General features: G+C 28.9%; 1 protein-coding gene across 2 annotated transcripts in view; it reads left to right on the top strand.

Moving 5' to 3' along the window:
- LOC135963236 (protein anoxia up-regulated-like) overlaps nucleotides 1-23305 on the top strand; it is a 33380-nt gene extending 10075 nt beyond the window's left edge. The window contains exons 3-8 of one of the 2 annotated variants that reach the window (XM_065515006.1): nucleotides 9444-9944; nucleotides 10096-10208; nucleotides 10274-10398; nucleotides 18284-18485; nucleotides 21646-21849; nucleotides 21920-23305. In XM_065515006.1, coding sequence (XP_065371078.1) covers nucleotides 9444-9944; nucleotides 10096-10208; nucleotides 10274-10398; nucleotides 18284-18485; nucleotides 21646-21849; nucleotides 21920-22475 — 1701 coding nt within the window. In that variant the 3' untranslated portion in view covers nucleotides 22476-23305. Of the gene's footprint in view, nucleotides 1-9443; nucleotides 9945-10095; nucleotides 10209-10273; nucleotides 10399-10661; nucleotides 10839-14374; nucleotides 15244-18283; nucleotides 18486-21645; nucleotides 21850-21919 lie in introns of those variants that run through there. The other variant, XM_065515007.1, reaches the window with a different exon arrangement.
- Nucleotides 23306-23910: the final 605 nt, after the last annotated feature.

Here is a 23910-nt window from a genome sequence, read left to right as displayed (position 1 = left end):
ACAATAAAAATAAACATCGAGTCTTATAACCAGCACGATATATGTAAGCCATGTGACCTTCCAGACGGACACAAAACTTTTAAGATCCATCCAAGATAGTTTCAATCATGACACAACAATATAAGGTACACTCAGTAGAAAATAAATTCTCAATTATACAATTCATGTAACGTCAAACAAAAGAAAAAAAATATGAAAAAAAAAAATCAAAGTTTGACGTTATAGGGGTAAATATTGAAAACTCTCCTTAGTGATTCTACCTTCTGCAATTATTGTATCATGGTTTCTTTTAAGTTTTTTTTTTTTGTTTTTTTTTATACTTAAACCAAATTATTTTCTGTTGCAGCAGCTACAGTAAACTTTATAAAAACTCCTTTTGTTAAAAAAAATCAACAACAAATCAATTAATATCGACGGAAAATGTAATTACACTTTTAAAAACATTTACTCCCATTAACAATAAAAAACTTAACATAAAGTTAGAATTAACTATAGGTCAATTTTTAACCGATTTATACAAATGAAAGTATGTTTTACTCAAAAGGACACTGGCTTTAAAATTATTGTTGTTTAAAAAGAAGATCTGAAAAAAACACTCGTAGAGTAAGTTCGGGTAATGTGGTATACCTATATTTGACTATAATTTTTAGAATCTTAATTCGATTGGAACAGTTCTCAGCTGGTGTTCTACTACAAGTGTTGGGTTTTATTATTATAAAATTAAACAAATACACTAAATATGTAATATTGTTGCATGTGTTATTCAATAGCAAAATATTCCCATTTGACTTTAAAATTAAATTAATGAAGTTTAAAACACGTGATTTTAGAAAAAAAATAATTTTTAACAGATCACAAAAAAAGTCTACCACAAGATCTCGCTGATTTTTTACAACTGACTATTTCCATGACCTGCAAAAATGAAGTACACTCACCCAATGTGCATTTTCTGAGATCATAAAACTCTTAAGCTTGGTACCGTTACTCCTATGTTCTTAGTTTTAGAGAGAGAAAAGTAGCTATATCACATTACCCGCCTATATACCATATTACGCGAACTTACTCTAATAGTCGAAAAAGTTTAAACAAATTTAAAATTGTGACATTATTCGAAAAACCTCTACATATTTTTATACCCTTCAGCTTCGTGAGAAGGGTATATATAAGTTTGTCATTCCGTTTGTAATTTCTACATTTTTCATTTCCGACCCTATAAAGTATATATATTCTGGATCCTTATAGATAGCGGAGTCGATTAAGCCATGTCCGTCTGTCTGTCTGTCCGTCTGTCTGTCTGTCTGTCTGTCTGTCTGTCTGTCTGTCTGTCTGTCTGTTGAAATCAGTTTTCTGAAGACCCCAGATATCTTCGGGATCCAAATCTTCAATAATTCTGTCAGACATGCTTTCGAGAATTTTGCTATTTAAAATCAGCAAAATCGGTCCACAAATGGCTGAGATATGAGTAAAAAACCAAGACAACCTCGATTTTTTACCTATTTTTTTACCTATATCTGGATTACTAAGACATTAATATAGACAATATGGATATCTAATAATAGATATTTCAAAGACATTTGCAACGACGAATATAAGACCATAGTAAGTTAGACCCACAATGGGTCAAAATCGGGAAAAAATTTTTAACCCGAATTTTTTTTAAAAAAAAAAAAAAATTAAAAAACAAAAAAAAAAATTTTAAAATTTAAAAAAAAAAAATTTAAAATTTAAAAAAAAAAAATTTTTTAAATTTAAAAAAAAAAAATTTAAATTTAAAAAAAAAAAAATTAAAATAACAATCGAAAAATTTTTTTTTCCAAAAAATTAAAAAACTGGAAAAAAAACTAAATTTTGTTTACCTAAAAATATTTAAAATTTTGAAGTATAATTTGGTGAAGGGTATATAAGATTCGGCACAGCCGAATATAGCACTCTTACTTGTTTTACCTATATCTGGATTACTAAGACATTAATATAGACAATATGGATATCTAATAATAGATATTTCAAAGACATTTGCAACGACGAATATAAGACCATAGTAAGTTAGACCCACAATGGGTCAAAATCGGGAAAAAATTTTTAACCCGAATTTTTTTTAAAAAAAAAAAAAAATTAAAAAACAAAAAAAAAAATTTTAAAATTTAAAAAAAAAAAATTTAAAATTTAAAAAAAAAAAATTTTTTAAATTTAAAAAAAAAAAAATTTAAATTTAAAAAAAAAAAAATTAAAATAACAATCGAAAAATTTTTTTTTCCAAAAAATTAAAAAACTGGAAAAAAAACTAAATTTTGTTTACCTAAAAATATTTAAAATTTTGAAGTATAATTTGGTGAAGGGTATATAAGATTCGGCACAGCCGAATATAGCACTCTTACTTGTTATTAATAGAATGGTGAAAAAATATATAATTGGAAAGATCTCGTTCATACCTTTTTAATGTCTTTTAAAAATGTATATAATGACTGAGTTATGAATGCTTAAATTCGCGGATCCAAAAAAAAATATACTTTTGCCTATATCTCGAAAATATGATGGTGTATTTTATCTTTTAATCTTATGTGATACACAACCTGTACTAGGTTATTTGCCAAGTTATTTTTCAGTGAAAAAATAAAAATCTTTTATAATGGTTATGGAAGACCAAACAAATAATACTCTTTTATAATGGGTTATGGGAGGACTAAAATTGTTTTGAGTTATTTATAATTGTTATTATATTTGTTTGCAGTTATTTTATCTATAACCAATTGTTTTTTTTTTAAATAACAATTATTTCTGGTCCCTGGTTGATTTTATATTTTATATTGCTAAAAAAATATCAGCGGTAAATTTCACCTTGCTAGATTCATGTATTTAAATTCTATCGGGAACAAAATATATATAAACGAACAAAGTTTTTCATAAATTCTGATCCAAAACTTTTTACTGATTCAACATATTTAGGTAATTTTTGGACACATAAGTTAAATTAGAACAAGTAAGAGTGCTATATTCGGCTGTGCCGAATCTTATATACCCTTCACCAAATTATACTTCAAAATTTTAAATATTTTTAGGTAAACAAAATTTAGTTTTTTTTCCAGTTTTTTAATTTTTTGGAAAAAAAAATTTTTCGATTGTTATTTTAATTTTTTTTTTTTTAAATTTAAATTTTTTTTTTTTTAAATTTAAAAAATTTTTTTTTTTTAAATTTTAAATTTTTTTTTTTTAAATTTTAAAATTTTTTTTTTTGTTTTTTAATTTTTTTTTTTTTTTAAAAAAAATTCGGGTTAAAAATTTTTTCCCGATTTTGACCCATTGTGGGTCTAACTTACTATGGTCTTATATTCGTCGTTGCAAATGTCTTTGAAATATCTATTATTAGATATCCATATTGTCTATATTAATGTCTTAGTAATCCAGATATAGGTAAAACAAGTAAGAGTGCTATATTCGGCTGTGCCGAATCTTATATACCCTTCACCAAATTATACTTCAAAATTTTAAATATTTTTAGGTAAACAAAATTTAGTTTTTTTTCCAGTTTTTTAATTTTTTGGAAAAAAAAATTTTTCGATTGTTATTTTAATTTTTTTTTTTTTAAATTTAAATTTTTTTTTTTTTAAATTTAAAAAATTTTTTTTTTTTAAATTTTAAATTTTTTTTTTTTAAATTTTAAAATTTTTTTTTTTGTTTTTTAATTTTTTTTTTTTTTTAAAAAAAATTCGGGTTAAAAATTTTTTCCCGATTTTGACCCATTGTGGGTCTAACTTACTATGGTCTTATATTCGTCGTTGCAAATGTCTTTGAAATATCTATTATTAGATATCCATATTGTCTATATTAATGTCTTAGTAATCCAGATATAGGTAAAAAAATAGGTAAAAAATCGAGGTTGTCTTGGTTTTTTACTCATATCTCAGCCATTTGTGGACCGATTTTGCTGATTTTAAATAGCAAAATTCTCGAAAGCATGTCTGACAGAATTATTGAAGATTTGGATCCCGAAGATATCTGGGGTCTTCAGAAAACTGATTTCAACAGACAGACAGACAGACGGACAGACAGACAGACAGACAGACAGACAGACAGACAGACAGACGGACATGGCTTAATCGACTCCGCTATCTATAAGGATCCAGAATATATATACTTTATAGGGTCGGAAATGAAAAATGTAGAAATTACAAACGGAATGACAAACTTATATATACCCTTCTCACGAAGCTGAAGGGTATAAAAAGCGATTTGTGACAAATTTCGTTTTCTAGGTCTTATCGTTTAGATCCTTATCTGGATACTTAGATCTTATTTGGAGAAAATTTTATCCTCCACGTGCATTTAGGTAATATCGTGTCTTCAACAGACAGACGCTTGGTTGTTTTAGAATTGCATAAGGACCCAGAATAACAATATTTCGATGTGTTACTAATGGAATGACACAATCTATATACCCCATAATATTTGGTGGAAGGTATACTAGCGTTTAATGTATTTTCCGCATATGGGCTTTTTATAGGACCTTTGTATAATTCTTTGTTTTAAATTTTTTATGGGCCTTAGATGGAAGCTATGGAACGATTGTAATACAATACTTCACCGTGTTTTCTATGTATGCGGTATATATATTGGTCGAATTTCATCTCAATATATACATCGAGAGTTTAACTGGTGTTATAGATATTCTCGGAAAATGAGCTTTATATGAGTGTTGTGTCCAATTATGAACTAATCGTCACAAAATCCAGTAGTATGATTTTTGATCTGCGTGAAATTTTAGTACGATATTTATGTAGGTTAATAAGTTTTTTGGAAGTGGTCCTTATGTCGGTGCTAAATCCAATTATTCGATACGCCAATTTGTATATATGTATATAACGATAACGATGTTTATAAATGATTTATGCGTATTTAAGTGATTTTCGAAAGTGGACTTAATATCGACCGATATTCATAAAATCCAATAGTGTTTTCTAAAGTGGTTCTTATAAGAGCTATGACCATTTATGGGCCGATCTTTATAAAATTCGGTACGAATATTTTTATATACATTTTTATTGGCATATATTTATATATAGTGCCAAAACAAAAGGACCTACGGGTGTAAAATTAAGTATTAATATTGTTAGTTGCTCAAAAATGTTTGAAAAAAGTCATTACAACATATATGGACAAAGATATGTGGAAATACGTTGAACCGCCTCAGCGAACATCTGTTTGCTGTAGTGTTTATAAAAAACCGACTTTTTAAAAAACCGGTTTGTCGGTTAACCGAAAAATGGCCTTTTTTAAAAAACCGGTTTTTCGGTTAACCGACATCGAAAAAACCGGTTAAACCGGTTAACCGTCATATATGTGTAAAAAACATAAAATGTACAAAAAAGTATATACAGCTTTAAATTTTTTAATTTTTAGTAGTCAGGAATGGTTAATATTAAATAATTATAAATATACAAAAGTGCTAAGTCCATTTATTTTGTAAAAATTTCAAAATTATTATCTCAGTCAAATGGAAATGATTATAAATATGTTACTAAATATAAAATACTTGTTTTAATTATTGGTTTATTCATTAAATTTCAACCAAAAAATGTAAATCACTTTTTTAATTTAATATTTGATAACTTTGAAATTTATTTTCACCTCTACTTTCTGATATGAAAGACAAAATGTTACAAGTCCCAAAAGAGGACCTATAAGATGTAAACGCACTTCCACTTAGCTGTGATTATTTGTTATTATAAAAAACTCCATTATCAGATTTCATAAATATTTCAAATAATGAATTTTAGAACGTTTTTTGTCTCTCCTGTAATATTTCTGAAAAGCTAACGAAGTGATTAATAAATTAAAATTTTAAGAACAAAATACACTAATGAAGTCAAATTTATTGAAGGAAGGTATGTACATCGAATTCAATTTAACGTTTGGTAAGATCATCACTAAGTTTTTAATGAATCATTAGTAAGATTTAGCCTAAACTTATAGAATTATGCGGAATTTAATTTTAATTTTTAATAGTTTCATTATGTGCAAAAAAGTTTTTAAGTAAACTCATCGTCCTCTATTATTTAGAATCATTGTAATTCTTAAAAATATTAATCTAAAGAGTTTTGTATTGTAAATCAGCAGTTTAGGTTTCAAATCAGACCAATAATGTGTATACAATGAATATTAAAAATGCACAAAAACGTGAGATTTATCAATTTTAGTCCCAAATTTTAAAAACCGGTTAACCGAGTGATAAAAACCGGATAAACCGGTTAACCGAAAATCAACATTTTAAATTAACCGGTTCGCAAAAAACCGAGATTTGGAAGAAAAACCGGTTTTTCGGTTAACCGGTTAACCGGTTTATAAACACTAGTTTGCTGTTAATAATATGATTTGGCCGAAACAAATGGTACTAAAAATTGGTCTAAATATTTTCTAATAATAAAAATAGAATTATGTATATAAAGTTTGGAAATGTGTTTATTTTTAAAAAAAATGTTTTGTCAAGTTGTAGAAAAAAGTATTAACTTTTTTGGAGGATGTCTCACATTTTGTCCATTAGTCTGGGATTACTTGAACAATTTTGACCATTTTCAATAACAAACATTTCCGATCAGCTAGACGGATGGACAAACAACTACTTTTACAAACGGAATGACAAAATCAATATAATAGGTATAAAATATAATGAACGGAAAAAATTCTTAATATAATTTAAAGCAAGTTTAAAAGTATTTTAATAAAAGAAAAAAAATATAAATTCTTCAAAGGAATTGGCCTATTGTCTATTAAAAGACGCGATAAACGTAGTTGGAAAGGTCTTTAAAATACCTATAGAATAAGGCCATATGGGTCTATTGCTCAACGAGTTGGAAAATAAGACCATATGATCTTATTTCCCATGGAAGAAGTGCAATACAGTCATTATGGCTATATAAATTTTTTTGTTTGCTTTAATGATTTATTTTAAAAAAAAGTTCGATCAAAAATTAAATAATATGTACACTCCAAAAAAAATATTTTTTAATCATTTATTTACAAGAAAGGTTTTATTTAGCGAAACCGCCATTATGGAGGAGAAATTCACTAAGAGTGACCGCAGGCCGCCACACAGGAAAACTTTATTTGTGAAATAATTATAACAAGCTATTTTACACTGATATGGCTTTTTCCAATTTGACCAACAATTGAATATGACTATATTTCACTCCTTCGGTGGTAATAAATTCATATGGGCAATTCCATATCATCGTACGTGACATTTGTACGCCTATAGATTGGAATAGATTTTGCAAAAATAAGAGTATCTGAAAAATAATTTGGTCTTTATGTTCCATTCAGAGGGTACTACATATATTTTAAAATAATAAAAAGTTCTTTGAAACATTGTTGTCCAAATATCGAGTGAAATAAGGGTATATCGTACGTGACATAAAACGGAAGTCCATGAAGAAATATGTGAATATTTTCGAATCGTGAGAGGCGTTATGTTTTCTTTTAATTTCTTACACTAAACCTAATATTTTTCCTTTACAATCTTTGGTTGATTTTATAATAAATAAAATTTAATATCGTACGTGACATACCGTACGTGACAGATTTTTCTCTTCTAATAAAACACTATATATTCAGTAAATACATATATGTATACTACAATTAAAAAATTTAATAGAAAATATACATTCGGTTTCAATAAACAATTTTATAATAGCAAATAAATAATCAGAGTCAAATTCATTTTATACTATATGCTAATTGGGAGCTTAGTTTTAACCGCAATTTTAGCCTAGAACATGTCAATTAAATAAAAAAAATTAAATATAGTCAGTTTAAACTATTATTTTTGCCAATAAAATGTTGTAATAAGCTCTAAATACTTACACATAGTAATATTTTAGTGTTATCTCCTATTCAAATCATCCTGAAAAAAAGTTTCAAGGGTTTTTGGGTTTTCAGTCGTGGTAGTCATTCTCGTAGAATTGCCCATATGGTCTTATTTTTCAACACAATGTGTAGTAAGGTCATAAATGATGCGAACGCTAAAAAAATATTGAAATTCCAATGCCAATACATTGACAAATATTAAATCGATAAGAATCCAGAATATATAGCATACTTTATAGTAGACTTTCGCGTACAGATTTAACCGAAACCGCTCTTTTTCATGGTTTAAAACTGAAAATGGTTCCTTGGTTTTTTTTCTTTCAGAACTAATTTCAATAAAAAATTAAAATTGTAGAACTGAAAAACATGTAAAGGGGTACAAGAAAAATATTAATAATTTAATGACCTACATTTCTCTAAAGTCAAATTGATGTAAAAATGTCATTGAATGGACTAGTTTTGTAAGTATATTTGCATTAGATTACATAATTGTTGAAGTATTGATCATATTTTCTGACAACTAAACTTCAAATTCAGTCAAGCTACGACTGCCACAAAATCATATCAGGATATGATCAACGTTTTATTTTTGATTGTTTCTATAGTATCATTAATTGTTTAAAACCGAAATCGCGGCTTTTAATATTACATTATACCAATATTTGTGTAAAATCTGACCTTCAGAAATTTTCTTATGGAGTTATTCATTATTTGGTGGAAGTGTTATTGCAAATGCAATACTAGCTATGCCCTTAACTATTTTTCAATGGGAATTCCGTTCCGGATTTTCATACCTTTACACAGAAGAAACTGCGGCCTTTCGAATGGTATACATGTTTTTTAAGTAACCTTGAGAAATCTGTGTGTATTTCTCCAGCATACGCTGAAAAATCTAAGATCAGTTTGTACGAGTTTATGGCTTATAAGTGTACAAAGGTACGGAAAAACGGTTTCTTGTCCATAACTCAAGATTTTGGAGGTGTTTGGCAAAGTTCAAAAAAAGATTCTTGTTGTACTCGACAACAGCTACCAAAAACTAGTAACACTTCTCAGGTATGTTTTGTCGCATAGTGTTATTTATGTACATGATATTATGTTATAATAATCATTGATTATGATGATTATGACAACATAAGTCCCGTTCCACACGGTGAAACATTTGCTGCAAAATATTTTTAAATTCTCTTTTGAAACTGCATTCGTGTCCACACACTGAAGTTTTTGCTTTTCAGTTTTTGCCATTTTTGTACATTGGATAGAACCATATTTTAACAAGATCTGTCGAGAAATCTCTGAGTTAGAAGGGATAAAAATTTTACATTTTGGCCAAGCAGATGTTTTTTCTCCCCATATATTTTATTGCTGCAACAATATACATTAGTAATATGGTTGAGGCAACCATTTTATTTTTTTTTTATTTAAAACATATTCTTATATCTCACTTAAAATTACACACATTCATACACAAACATACATAAATACATACATTCGTAGCATATAGTTTTAATTTTGTCAACAATAAATTAATTAATGTGATACATGTTGCCTGACTAACGTCCATTTTTAAAATAATATACAATATGTAGGTGTACAAATCGAGTTATCCGATATACTCGAGCTCTTGCTATACTCGTGGAACTCGTGTGATTTCATCGCCAGTTCGAGTCGTTACTTCCCCAGCCCGTGTGATAACACGTGTAATTCGTTCGCCATCACCAGTTCGTGTTACTCGTACGACCACTACCCGTGTTGTAACGTCTCCCGAACGTATATCTTCGTACACTTACAGCACACCAACGACATATACATCATCCTATATCCCATCGACCACCTATTATTCGTCTTATACACCATATGTTTCGTCTTATACACCGAGATACATTTCGTCTTATACACCATCGTCATACGTCTATACGTCACCATCCTATTTGTACTCGTCTCCAGTGTCTCGTGTTTACTCACGTTCCTTGACTCCCGTGAGAGTAACAACTTCTCCAGTACATGTAACTCCCTCATACTTGAAGAGAACTCTGCCCGGTTATGGTGCCCGTGCACTAACCAACTACCTCAGCTCTGAACCCTTCACTGTGAGTTGTGTTTAAATTTTGTTTTATTTGATCTTCTATTTCTGCTCTACCTCTCTGGCTCTCTGTTGACGCTTTTTGCAATTTAATGCTATAAACATGTTGATATACTGACTAATTGTTATATTTTTGAATAATTCATGTAAACATATAGACGTTCCGCGAGGAAACCGGCAGAATTCGTCATAGAGCTCAATCTCTTATTCGTGATTTGCATACACCTGTAGTTCGTCGTGCACGCAGCATGACTCCATTCCCAGTGACTGGGTAAGATTGAAAATGTTCAAGTTCTGAAAAGGAACCGTTTTAATATTCTCGTTATTTCTGTGCAGTTATGAACCCACTACTGAAGTGGCCTTCGATGCTTATGTGTCTCGCATCACGAATCCCGTGCGCCACATTGCCAAAGAAGTCCACAGAATGTCGATGTATCCAGAGCCAGCTCACAAATATGTTGGTAAGTATACGATATTTCTCTCTTAGTAGTTATTTACCGATTGTTTAGATAGATTTATTAATAATGGACTGAATTGAAATCTCTTCCATTCTTTCCCAATTTGATACAAAACAACACAATTATCTTTACAATCTCTATTACAAACTTGCATACACAAACACTCATTCAATATGTACATAATGAAATACTTGTTATTAATTCAAACAAACAAATAAATTATAACAATATATATATATAAAAAAAAACTATATAAAATATAAAAGGCAAAAGTCATCTCGCTTCGGTAAGGATTTGTGGCGATAAGGCTTACAATGTTAGAAGACCGCTCTATGATACCGACAAAGTACGCACTGATATTAATCTTTTGTCGTGGTACTTGAGACACCCCACAGTCAAGAAAGAGAAAAAGATCGAAGAAAAAGTGGAGAGTGTCGATACAGGTAAGTGTTGAATATTTCACTAAAGTCAAATATGTAAAACAAAAATCGAACACATTTCATTCTAATTCAATTCATAATTGTAAATAATTTATTTTAATCACCACCATCATCATCATCATCATATGGAATGTTTCATGTTAGGGTGGCCCTTAAACATAAATTCTATGATGACGCTTTGGCATAAACTCTATCTAAATACGTGTAGGTGAAATTAAAAAAAAAATGAGATAACTATTGATTCCGGCAGTCCTTCTCTATGTTGCAGTTTATTTAATTTTTTCAACTGTAGAGTTTTAGTCAAGAATGGAGTAACATCTAAGAATTTAAAACATTCGACTAATTTGGTCCATTTAATCAGCCGCTACATGTTTTACGTGTTTTTCCAAAATTCGGTTTATGTGTACGTCCATATATAAAAGTGAATGTGGGACCGTAACGGTTATAAGGAATATCAAAAAAGTTATTTTATAATTGTTTTGTGACTTTAAAAATAAAAGTCCATCTAAAACTGTTATTTTTCAACTTAAAAATAAAAGATCGCATGAAACTTTTAAAAAAGAGTTTTAAATAGCCGTCATAAAAAAACTCATTTGAAGACTTTTATTTTTTCCGTCAGAAAAAAACTCATTTGAAGACTTTTATTTTTTCCGTCATAAAATAAAAGTCATTTGAAGAGTTTTTTAATATCACAATAGATTCTGAAAGAGCACGTCAATACGAATCTATTCGTATATAACAGTATATGTCTCCATTGACTCTAACATAGAGATTTTTTGATTACAAATTTTCTGGATAACCGTTTAAAGTCTATAGACGACTACATGTCTGAACCGATTTGCTTAACATTTTTACAGTATGTTTCTGTATGTCTGGAAGGAACTATAAGCTACTTTTTTATTTGAAATTTCAAATGAGCGTGGTACCGCCCATACAAAGTTAATTTTAAAAATCAAATATCTAGGAAACTGTAATAGCAATAGGTCTCAAATTTTATATGATCAATTCCGCTGATTGTATAAATATTTCAGGCAAAAATGGGAGTAGTTGCAACAGAGGGCGTGACACCTCTCATATGAGATAGAGTCCATACATTTGGTTATTCTACCATTAATATTAATATTTAGGTCAAGAAAGGACGGACTATCAATGGTCAATCATTACTGTACGGGTAGTGAAGCACACCGGGTTTTAGTTAGTATATGTACATATAAAGTAGAGTTCTATAATTTTTTCAACTATAGAAAGCTATTATAAAGAAGATTTGAAGACTAACAATCATATATGTATGTAAGTGTAGGCATAAAGAATAGATTAAGTGATATCAAGTATTTATAAACATTTTTTGGATACTCAATTAAAAATTTAACTACTCGAACATTTCAGAACTGCTCTTTGGACCATAATGTTAATTAAATTGCATGATTCTATTAAAAATACAACATTGCCTAATACACTGAGTGTCACAACTATAAAAGCTGGGCCAGGGGTCCCCAAAGTAGGACACCTCGGGTATGTTCAATTTTAAAAATGATCCTATTTCTTCGTTTGTGTTCCGATTTCAAAAAAATTACACATATAGAATCTTCTTGCCGAGCACTACATAAAACCTATCAATTATCTGTTATAGCTTAGGAGATATTCGCATTTGAAAATTAAATTTTCAAAATTTTTACCCACCCTACTCTAGTTTTTTGATTTCTACGAAAAGCTATCTTTACATCAAATATTTTAAATGAAAAAAACGACAACTTAACAACTCGCTGAGAATTAACCTAGCACTGTTATTTACATTCATAAAAATGTTGTTATGTAGGCAACATACTTTTTTATGAATTTCTATGTTAGGTAATTATTTGGAACAGCGGTCATCAAAAAACTAGAGTAGGGTGGGTAAAAATGTTGAAAATTTAATTTTCAAATGCGAATATCTCCTAAGCTATAAGAGATAATTGATAGATGAGGTTTTATGTAGTGCTCGGCAAGAAGATTCTATATGTGTATTTTTTTGAAATCGGAACACAAACGAAGAAATAGGAGATCATTTTTAAAATTGAACATACCCGAGGTGTCCTACTTTGGGGACCCCTGGCCCAGCTCCTGGTGGAGTTATGAGGTTCAAGTTCAAAACTTAAACTCAGCAGCACTTCCTCTTTGCGCATGTGAAATTTCATTCAAATCGGATTAAGGGTTTAGAAGTTACAGATTTATTTCCCTCTTTTGTTTTTAAACCACTATGCGACAGTTAAAGTTCGTGAGAACATTTGCATGGGAGAAAATGCAGTTTTTTCAGTTTTTGTAAAAATGTATCCATTAAATAATTACTTTCGCCATTTAATATAAAAGAATCGAAATGTGTACGAAATTGTCCTTGTAATGAGATATAAAAGACAAAAATTAGTTACAAAATGTTAAAGTTATTAAAAATTCCCCAGGCCATTAACGTGTCTCAGGCCAGTGGAACAAGAAATGTATAAAAAAAATTGACATATTTTGAGAAATATTAAAATAAAAGCTAATTTTTACTTAAAATATATTCATATTTACTTGCAGGTATGACCAAACAAATTTAATTTTTTAACGGCAGTATCAAATTTTTAAAAATTTTGTTAAACAAATTTCAGAATTTTTTGATCATCACATAGGGATTTTGGAGAATATAACAGGGAATAAAAATATGAAAAAAAGATGTCCATACCTCCTACAGTTTTTCCGTACCTGCGACTTAAATTTTGCGATTTTCGGGAAAAACTAATTTGTTGGCCATATTTTGGCAAATGATACCAATTTTCTTGATCATAACAAAAAAAAAATTTCCTAAATTTTATATGTTCTATAATTTTTATTCGTCAGTTTTGACCCCAGATATACAAGGGTTAACAATGTACTATAAATATAAAATTACGAAATCTAAAATAAGCAACCCAACGAATCAATCTGAAATTAAATTTAAATTTTAATAAAACAAATTTTCTCGCCAATAATACGCCAATTTAAAATCGGTCCCCTTAATAAAACAATAGTGTATAATTTTTTTTCCATTTCTAAATATTTGAGTTTAAAATGTTTGTGTTAGTAGACATCTGGAATAAAAGTAATATTTCAATTGATCTTTTGACCCACTTTGTGGAAGTAGAATTTCACAAAATTTCTGACTCTTACTATGCAATAAAAAAAATGAACAAAACCTATTTTTAATTGAAGTTTTTTTCAGCAATTAATTTATTTAATTTTGTTCAAACACTCGAAATTTCAAAGAAAATGTCAAAAATCAAATATCTATGAGTATATCGAAATAAAAGTTGGACTTAGGATTTGTTTTTTGTTGGCCCCTTAACGACTCATTTCACTCAATCTATCAACTATAAAATTCAACATTTTTAACATTTGTGACTAACATTTTGTTTATTTTTTGTTAATTCATCCTTTCATGCATAGAACAACATTTTAATGATTTTTTTTGTTTTGTTGATTTCATTTAATTGTATTTAGCTAACATTTATGTGTTTTTCTTTCTATAATTCAATGATTCTTTGCAGTATGTGCTGCTGAGGTTGAGGCCTAAATATATGAGTTTGAAATAAGTGTATGTTAAATTAGAAAAAAACGAATCGAATGAACAAAATCTATAACATGTTAACGCATTAGATCCAAATACAGACAGACTCATTGCTAATCATACCCAAAAATATATGTATATGTACAATCGGAACTGAATTGTGTATAAATTTTAACAGAAATAAATTTTGTTAATAATTAATAATTGTTTGTTTACTTGTTTGTATGTATGTATATTCTCTGACCTGAAGTATACAATTCAGGTCATACACGAATAAAGAAAAATACAGTCGAAAATCTATTGCAACAGGCGTTCGATCATGCAACACACCTCTACACATGCACTTACACTTTCCCATACGCACGATCACGTCTATAAAACAGACGTGTTTATTTTGTAATTAAAATTAATTTTTCTATTAACAAAATATTTAAGAAATTATTGTTCTTTTTTGTTGATTTTGTGTTTTTTATATAAATTGTCATATTTTTTCCCCCAATGTATGATTTTTTTATAAATATTTACAATATTGATATTATATAGAAGTGATTCATTACAATTCATTTAACAAAAATTACATTTACTTAATAATGAATTTATCTACGTATCTACTACATATGTATTTAGAAAACTAAGAATATGAAACTAAACACAAATACTACTTATGCCAAAGAAAATATCTGTGAAAAGAATTTATTTTTATATGATTTTTTATTTTTATTACATACATACATATTATAATTACTATTATTATAAAAACTAGTTCTACCACATAATATAAATGAATGATAAAAGAAACAAAAAAATTAAATGCAAAAAACAATATAAAATGTTGAAGAAAATTGAAAACGTGCGAATGTGTTTTTATTATCACTGAGTTCTTGTATTCTGGCGGTGTTGGGTGGGGATTTTCAAATTATTTTTCTAGTTTTATGTCTGGCATATAATGATGGACAGTATAAACAAAAACCCAACCGAATACAAACAACCATAAAATAGTTTTTATTGTCTTAAATAGACATTGGTCGTTAATGGGCGAGAATGAATGAATTTTAAACTGATCGTAGACACGAGTATCAAAGTACAACAATAACTATATAGAATACAGATACAGATAACGATTAAATGGCCTTGACCCATATATTTACCACCCGTTTCTATGCCCCCTGGCATTGGCATATATACAATTTTCAAAGAGGACATGACTGACGATATTTAATTAAACCCCTCGGCTGTGGACATGTGGAAGATTTCAATGAATTGTATATTAATCTCTGTCACATGTGATGATGAAACGGCTGTTATGAGGGGGTACAGAACGGACATTTATTTCGATGAGATACAAACAAGTGTGGTCATAATAATTTGGCATATTCTGCCTTGATATTTCGTAAAAACAATATAAATTAATATATTATGTTTTCACGTATTTTTGTTTTTGCAAACTATTAAGATTCAAGAGGAACAAGAACAATAAAATACTTTTAAATCGAAATTAATGTTGTTGTAGTGCGGGATGTGACGTCAATGTTTAGCAAAAAAAATTATTTGAAATATTACAATGCGAGTCTTTAGTGAAAAATAAATCTTCAATATTTTTTGCAAAATTTGTTTTGGTAATTATAATATAAACAAATAAATATAAATTAGAGACAAAAAATCACATCATTATGACAATCCAATTTAATCATTTGTGAATTTGGAAAATTTCAAGGAGTGCGGGTGAAATTATTGTGACACTTGACCCGAGCTTCAGCGGATCTGATGTTTGGAACTGCGTTTACAAGAAAAAGAGCTGGATTTTTTTCACTAGTATTCAAAAAATGATGATATATAAATGAATGTTCTTCTTGTAAACGCCTTTTTAAACTTCAGAGCGACACTGTTTTATATCATATGTGACACTGAGCTGATCCGCACTCCACGGAATTCGAAAAACTTAAAATTATCAACCAAATACATATATAAAAAATGTTTTAATTAAACAATATGTATAATATAAAATACTGGCTTAACTGTGCAGTCGGCTAAAGAAAATAGTCGAACGTAGTGTCATATTACGACGACGTCTATAAACCGACTTTCAGCTGTTCAGTTTTGAGCATTGCCAAAATGTTTAATTTTTCTGAAATCTTCATTACCCATATTTTTGGAAAATTATTTGATAATTTATTTTATGTATATGTTTGTTTTGCACGGCAGATACGTTTTAATTGATTAATGTTATTGAAACCGTAATTAATCCCGAATTGAAGCATGTTTTTTTACGATTACGAAAAGACATAACTTTTCCATGTTCAAATATTCGTAAAGCATACTCCCAACATGTTATTCTTAAAAATTATATACTATCACAATAACTATGTTCAATTTCAATAATTTCAAGTAACGTCAAATGATAAATAAATTTATAAATACATAATACTACTACTACTAATTTTTACCAAACAAAATCCTATAAATATTTAATGAAGGAACACTATCTATCATCCATTACTGTAACACAACACATTTCAAACTAATAATGTTACAAAATTAACAATAAACGAATATTTAGTAACAATAACATATGTTTGTATCTAAATAAATTAAACTTCTTCTAATATTAAGTTTAATTTTGTTTAGCACCATATTTTTATATACGATTAATTTCAAACTTTATTGATCCAAAAATATAGTTTTGAATCCTCTTGGATTTTGTTAAAATTCAAATCACTCTACGTATTTTATGATGTATTCGTTTAAACTTGATCCGTATCGTATAATGTTAATATTTTACGACCGTCTAAAGTTGGACATCTCTGGAATTTTTGTGAAAAATTAGCAATGTTCATATCGAATAATTTCAAACATATAGAGGAGATATAGATATAAAAATATAGATATAGAGTTAATGAAAATAACATTGGGAGAATAGTCCATTAATTCAATTAAAATGAAGGAAAAAATGTGTTTGAAATCAAAATACATATTTGGTTAATTTTATAAAAACATGGACAATTCTCAGGACCAAAACTATTACTGAACATTTAACTAATATTCTAGCAATACACAATTCTAGCGTTTTTATTTAACAAAAACTGAGCAAATTTTGTATATTTTAAATTAATTAAATCACAATGAGAAATAACAAAACAAGTAATTGTAAATGTTTACATTAGAAGCTTTTGTCTATATTAAATTTGAATTTCAGTTAATGCGATTGCATGAATATTTTAAATATTGAATTGTTTCTCACATCCTACATACAAGCTACACGTAACCACGAAGTTTCGATTTAACTATTAGCGTTATTCGGTCCTAAATTCCAACTATGTATGTATTTTGAAATATAAAAATCTTTTCGGAACACAAGTAGTAAAAAGTAACATATGTATGTATTTCAAACTAAACAATATAAGCCAAACTAATTTATGAAATATTTTGTATTTTATTCTAATGATTAATACCTACCTACATGTATATTTTAAGCTTTTACTTATAAGATACTAAATGACTTATGTATTTATTTATTAAATTGCTTATTTATTATTCCTTATTTTTAGACAATTTGTATATATGAAAATGTAGATACGTTCTTTTTTTATATTAATAAACAATTCTTTTAAATCATTTGCAAATCCAACGCTTAAGACGGTCGTTAAGATTTGTATTTATCTGCAAAAAGCCATGATCAGTGGACCTCAAACCATTTTCATAACAGTTCAGTTATGAGAAGAGTAAGTACAGATTCATAGTTCATGTTTTCTTTTTTAATTGTATTTTTTTCAACTTTAGATTGTTTTGTATTATTTAGCTATTAATTAAATTTGAGAAAGTGATATTGTGTTGTGAATAGAATGGTTAGATGTTAATTTTGATTTGATTTTTTTATTTTTTTTATTTCAAGACCCCGAATTGGATCCCCATCGCCCAAGTAGGAAATTCTCTGCTCCCAGACCATTAGAAGATCCCATTGATGATGAAACCAAGGAAAAGCAACGCTTGCGCCAGGAACGTCTCATGACTGTCAACGAAGAAGAGTTGGATGTCGTCGAATTGGAAAAGAAGAAGGCTCAACGTGCCGACGAAGCTAAACGTCGCGAACAGAAGTAAGATGATGAGATAATATTTTTTTCTACCATTAAGTCTGTTATACACAACACACAACACTGTCGGAAAAAAACTTATTTGGTTGTTAAAAAGCATTAACAACGGACAACACTGCTTTAAACATAATTTTCCATGAAAAAGACCAACAAAGTTGGTCGAAATATTGGAAACAAATAAATAAATAATAAAAATTAAAAACAACACAACAGTTTTTTATATTTTTATTTTGTAAAAACACATAAATACATACCTCAAATCGAACTGCATACATATAAACACAACACAAAAATCGATTTCGTAATAATGTTAAAAATATGTACATTAGGAATATAACTATTGACTTATTTTGCACATATGCAAATTGGCATAGTCGAATAGAGCATTAAAAAATATGTAAAATCAAGGTATTAGTTTTTCGCAGTTCACGCACCAAACGCAATAAAGTTTTTCATTAAATATTATTCAATTATTTTGAAATACAACTGAGGTATTCACACGGTATACTATTTGGTCGTATCCCAATAAGCATTTTTACTAAAATTCAAGTTGAAAGCAAGTGTAATTCAAGCCATGAATTACAGTCAAGCAATTGAATTACAGTTCTATTACACTTTATTTCAATAGCATTCTCCAGTAAAAACGAAACATAAATTCCAGCCATATGTTTTTTGTTTGAAAAATATTTAATTTTTCAAATATTTTTCAAGTTTAAAACATAATTACATTTGCTTTCAAGTCAAATTCCAACAAAATGTTCAAGTACTTGGATTTTTGGGGCTTTGGTGCTTATTGGGATTGTCATACTGTCCTAATATATTATGATAGTTTAATCAAATTTTAGTTGTGCTTCAAACAAAAAAGTTCTAAACTAATAAGACTATTTGAACTATGTCTATTGTTTTATCATAAAATAATACTTTTTTTTCAAACACAACAACAACTATTATAACATATTAGGACATTATGACAATATGACTAATAACAGACCGTGTGAATACCCCAAATATATTTTATTTTTATAATAACTGTAAACATACTTCAAAATATAATTTTTTAAATAATGGAAGTATCCCTCACAATTTGGTTATTTTTTACAAATTGGTGTTGGTGCGTGATGTTTTTGATTCCAAATGACCTAAAAAAATTATTTTCATTACTTATACAAGATTGGCCACAATCACCATATGGCCAAACAGTTCATCAAAATTAGTTACGTCCCTAATGTACATGTTTGTACATATACGGTTTATTTAATAAAGCCTTTAAAATAAATACAACTTATAAACTACTAGCATAAAAGTATACAACTTTTAAATACATAATTGGGGTATTCACACGGTCTGCTATTAGTCATATTGTCATATATTATAATAGTTGTGTTTTAAACAAGAAAAAATGTATTATTTTATGACAAAACAATAAACATAGCTCAAATAGTCTTATTAGTTTAGAACTTTTTTGTTTGAAACACAACAAACATTTTATTGAACTATCATAATATATTAGGACATTATGACAATATGACCAAATAGTAGACCGTGTGAATACCCCAAATATGTAATAAGTATGTTCCATACCAGGTGCGCATTACTGTCTTCACTGAGTAATTAGTTTTTATTTTAGTTTTCATTGTTAAGTCCCGTTTACATTTTCCCACAAGTATTATGATCTAGCAAAATTGTTTGTAGAAGAGTACGAATGGAAAGTTTAAACTTAATAGCCCAATTTAAAATCTTGTGTATTTGTATTGCAAATTTATGCAATGGTGTATTTCTGTATATTTTGTTAGTAGCGGTATTCACTGTTAAGTGCGAATGGTCTAGCATCATTGCAAATCCAAAATTTTACCGTAATGCAATAACAAAATACACACAAAAACATTTACAATTTTGCATTTGCAATGATGCAATACCATTCGCACTTAATACTGAACTCCGCTAGTGTAAAGTAAAAATGCAATTGTGGCATGACACATTTTAAAGAAATTGTAAAGCAAATTTTGATGATCACAGGATCAACGAAACGAAAAAGTGCTATAGTTCTTTCAGCAAAAATTGTACTTCAACTATTTTTACAGCAGTACTTCGAAGAGAGTTAATCAAGTTAACTGATATTTGTTGTATTGTTAGACAACAAGTCAGAGATTAATTAAGTATAACTATTTTTAAAATTTTATAAAAAGAGTTATACATAGTTATTCGTCAGAGTGTATGTATATGAGAGGCTTTATAGAGTCGCAAATGAATATTGTAGAAATTTAAATTTTTTCTTATAGTTATAGTATTATTTCTGGACAGAAAAAACTGATTCGTTGCCAATCAAATGATTCGATTATATTCAAAGATTTCTTCGATTCCAACGACAGAAAGTCAGTTGACCTAAAATAATTAAGATGGAAATAACTGAATTTTAAGATTGAAAAATTTACTTTACTAGAATGAAGTGAGGACGGAGGACTTAATGTTAATGGTACATATCTTTTTCCATATTACTTGACAAATGTTTATCATACAAATTAATGGCGTTTGTTTTTATAAATTTTAATTTTTTTCTTCGATCCCATGCTCACATCAGGTGTTGCAAATCTTTGGTTGATCCATAACTGTCCCAAATTTATAGAAACTCCTGCACAGATCCCATACTATAATGCAATTGAGCATCTTTGGGAGGAATTGGCTAGGAGAGTGCATCAAATAAGATTTAAAATGTCAGTTCAGATAAAAGAGTCCTTACTAGACCTCAATAGAGACGGAAGTATGCCAAAACTTGGTACAGGTCATTCGAGTCAACAAAGGATATGCAACTAAATATTTATCGCCCACTTTTGAATATCTATTTTACTGTGTTCGATTTTGTGTTTGGCGCAAGAAATTGAGTTATTTTGGTTTTTATGCAAAAGTTTACAGTTTTAATTATGCAAATTTTAGATATATAGGTACATCCTTTTATGTTTAGATCACATTTATATCAGATAATCTCTTGTCCGATTTTGCGTTTGAGTCACTGTATATCATTTTTAAAAAGCAAGTTTTTTTTAAAAAAGCAAGTTTCAAGTCATGACGGTACATTCATAAATGAGTGGCGTAGGTGATCAAACAATAAGTTTTTTTCTCGCGTTTATTAACAAAAATAATGAAATATTCAATTTATTCATTTCAGAGCATTAGAAGAGGAAGTTAAACGTAAAGCCGAAGAAGCTGCTGAACGTAAAGCTAAAGAAGAGGCTAACCGCAAGGCAGAAGAGGCTGCACGTTTAGAAGAAGAACGCAAACGCAAAGAAGAGGAAGAGGAAATGAACCGTTTGGCTGAGATCGAGAAACAAGCTGAGGAAGCTCTCAAAGCAGCCAAAGAAGCTGAACAAAAGTATGTAACTCTTTATAATTATTTTTAAAGTCAACTTTTCATATTAGTTATTTATTTTCTACTTATTTAGGGCTGTCGAAGAGGAACAACAACGCAAGGCTGCTGAAGAAGAGAAAAAACGTCTAGAAGAAGAGGCTAAATTGGCTGAAGAGGCCAGGCTAGCCGAAGAGGTTAAATTGGCCGAAGAGGCCAGACTAGCTGAAGAAGCTAGGTTAGCCGAAGAAGCCAAACTAGCTGAGGAGGCTAAACAAGCAGAAGAGGCTGCTCTTAAGGCTCAAGAAGTTGCTCGTCTCGCCGAAGAACAGCGCATTCGTGAGGAAGAAATTAACAGATTGGCTGAAATCGAAAAACAAGCCGCAGAAGAAAGCGAAGGTGAATTAGCCCGGCAAGCAGCTGAATTAGCGGAAATTGCACGACAAGAAGCTGAAATCGCCTCTCAAGAACTACAAACCATTCAACAATCTGAACAAGCTGAAACCACTGCCACAACTGCCGACGAACCCATTGTTGAAGAACCTGCCACTCCCGAACAACAACAAGAGCCTACCATTGATCTGAACATAAGCGGTGGTGATGCTGATGTTGTCGATGCCACCACCACTGAAGATGAAACGGATGAGGAATAATTTAATGAATCCGATAATTTCGTCCTTATCTCTTCTAGCTTCTAGTTATTTCATAAAAACTTTACTATGTACTACATAATAACACATCCATACATAGAAATGTATTAACCAAATCGACATACTACATATTTTATCATACAAAAACGAGCTTTAACCATTGAACCCATTCGATTGAGTTCAATTTAACTTATTTGCTGAATATTTTACACAAATTTCTTTACAAAAATACATACATACATATAATACTACATTTACAATCATCTATGTATGTATGTATACATATTTGACAATTTTCGTTTAATCTTAAAAACCAAAATACATTTATTCGAAATTTATTAATTACATTTTTTTTGTTTGTTTGTTTATTTATTTGTTCCTAACTTACATATATTTACATACTCTCTCCACCAGGAAACTTAAACAATTTAAAGACATTTAGTAACAATCTATTTATAGTAGTTAATCGGTATAAAAAATTTAAGTTTTTCCGTGCAGAGAAGAAGATTTAAAATATTTTTATTTGCAAATAATTCAAATTGTGGCAAACTAGCAAATCTCTCCTATATTTTGTCTATTGTAGCAATATACATACTACATACATATTTACATATGTATGTACGAGTATATAATGTATATGAGCTGATATTTGCTTTCAAAATTTTAATCCAACCGCATTTTCTTTCCTCAACCTTTAATGAATGCTTTTAACCATAAAAACATTACAATTTGTTTTTATATTTTTGTTAAGTTAACGAATTTATTTATTAACTATCTACTACATACATACAACATATTTTAATTAGACACAATAAAATCAACAATTAAACAAATATGTATCTGTATTTTTCTTATTTCAACCTTTTTTGATACACATAGAAAAGGAATTTGTCACCTCTGAGCATTTTTGCTGAATTCGTACCGACAGTCTGTACAAGTTGCCGATTTCTTACGATTTGTATGAGTGGTTGACAAGAAATCGTAACTCTTTGTCTATGGAAATTCAAAAATGTTTCAAGACTTGTCGGACAGAATTCTGTATGAGTTCCGAGGTAAATTCCTAGAGAAGTTTTAAAGGAATTTTAGACATGTCTGATTGATATCGAACAAAAGTCTGATGAAAATTCCGATAATGTTACATTTCTAATATAAGTCTGTATCCGAATATTCTGATTTGATTCTTGTAAAAATAAACTAAAAAAATGTTTGTACTTATTAATACCAGCTTCAAGTTCTATGGAGTAGCGATATGTTTAATAAATTATATTTTAAGTCTGCTTTTACACAGGGCAAGTTTTCTTGCGCAAGTCTGAGTTTATAGGAGAGAGAGGCAAGTACTGTACTGGCAAGTCTCTTTAATTCTCTTTTGTTTTCTCATTTTCACTATGGCGTCCAAGAAGTGTTGCCACCAAGAAAATTATAAACTACACATGCCTCA

Source organism: Calliphora vicina, chromosome 1, assembly GCF_958450345.1.
Source record: "Calliphora vicina chromosome 1, idCalVici1.1, whole genome shotgun sequence".
Lineage (NCBI taxonomy): Eukaryota > Metazoa > Arthropoda > Insecta > Diptera > Calliphoridae > Calliphora > Calliphora vicina.
This window is presented reverse-complemented; position numbering and strand designations above follow the sequence as displayed.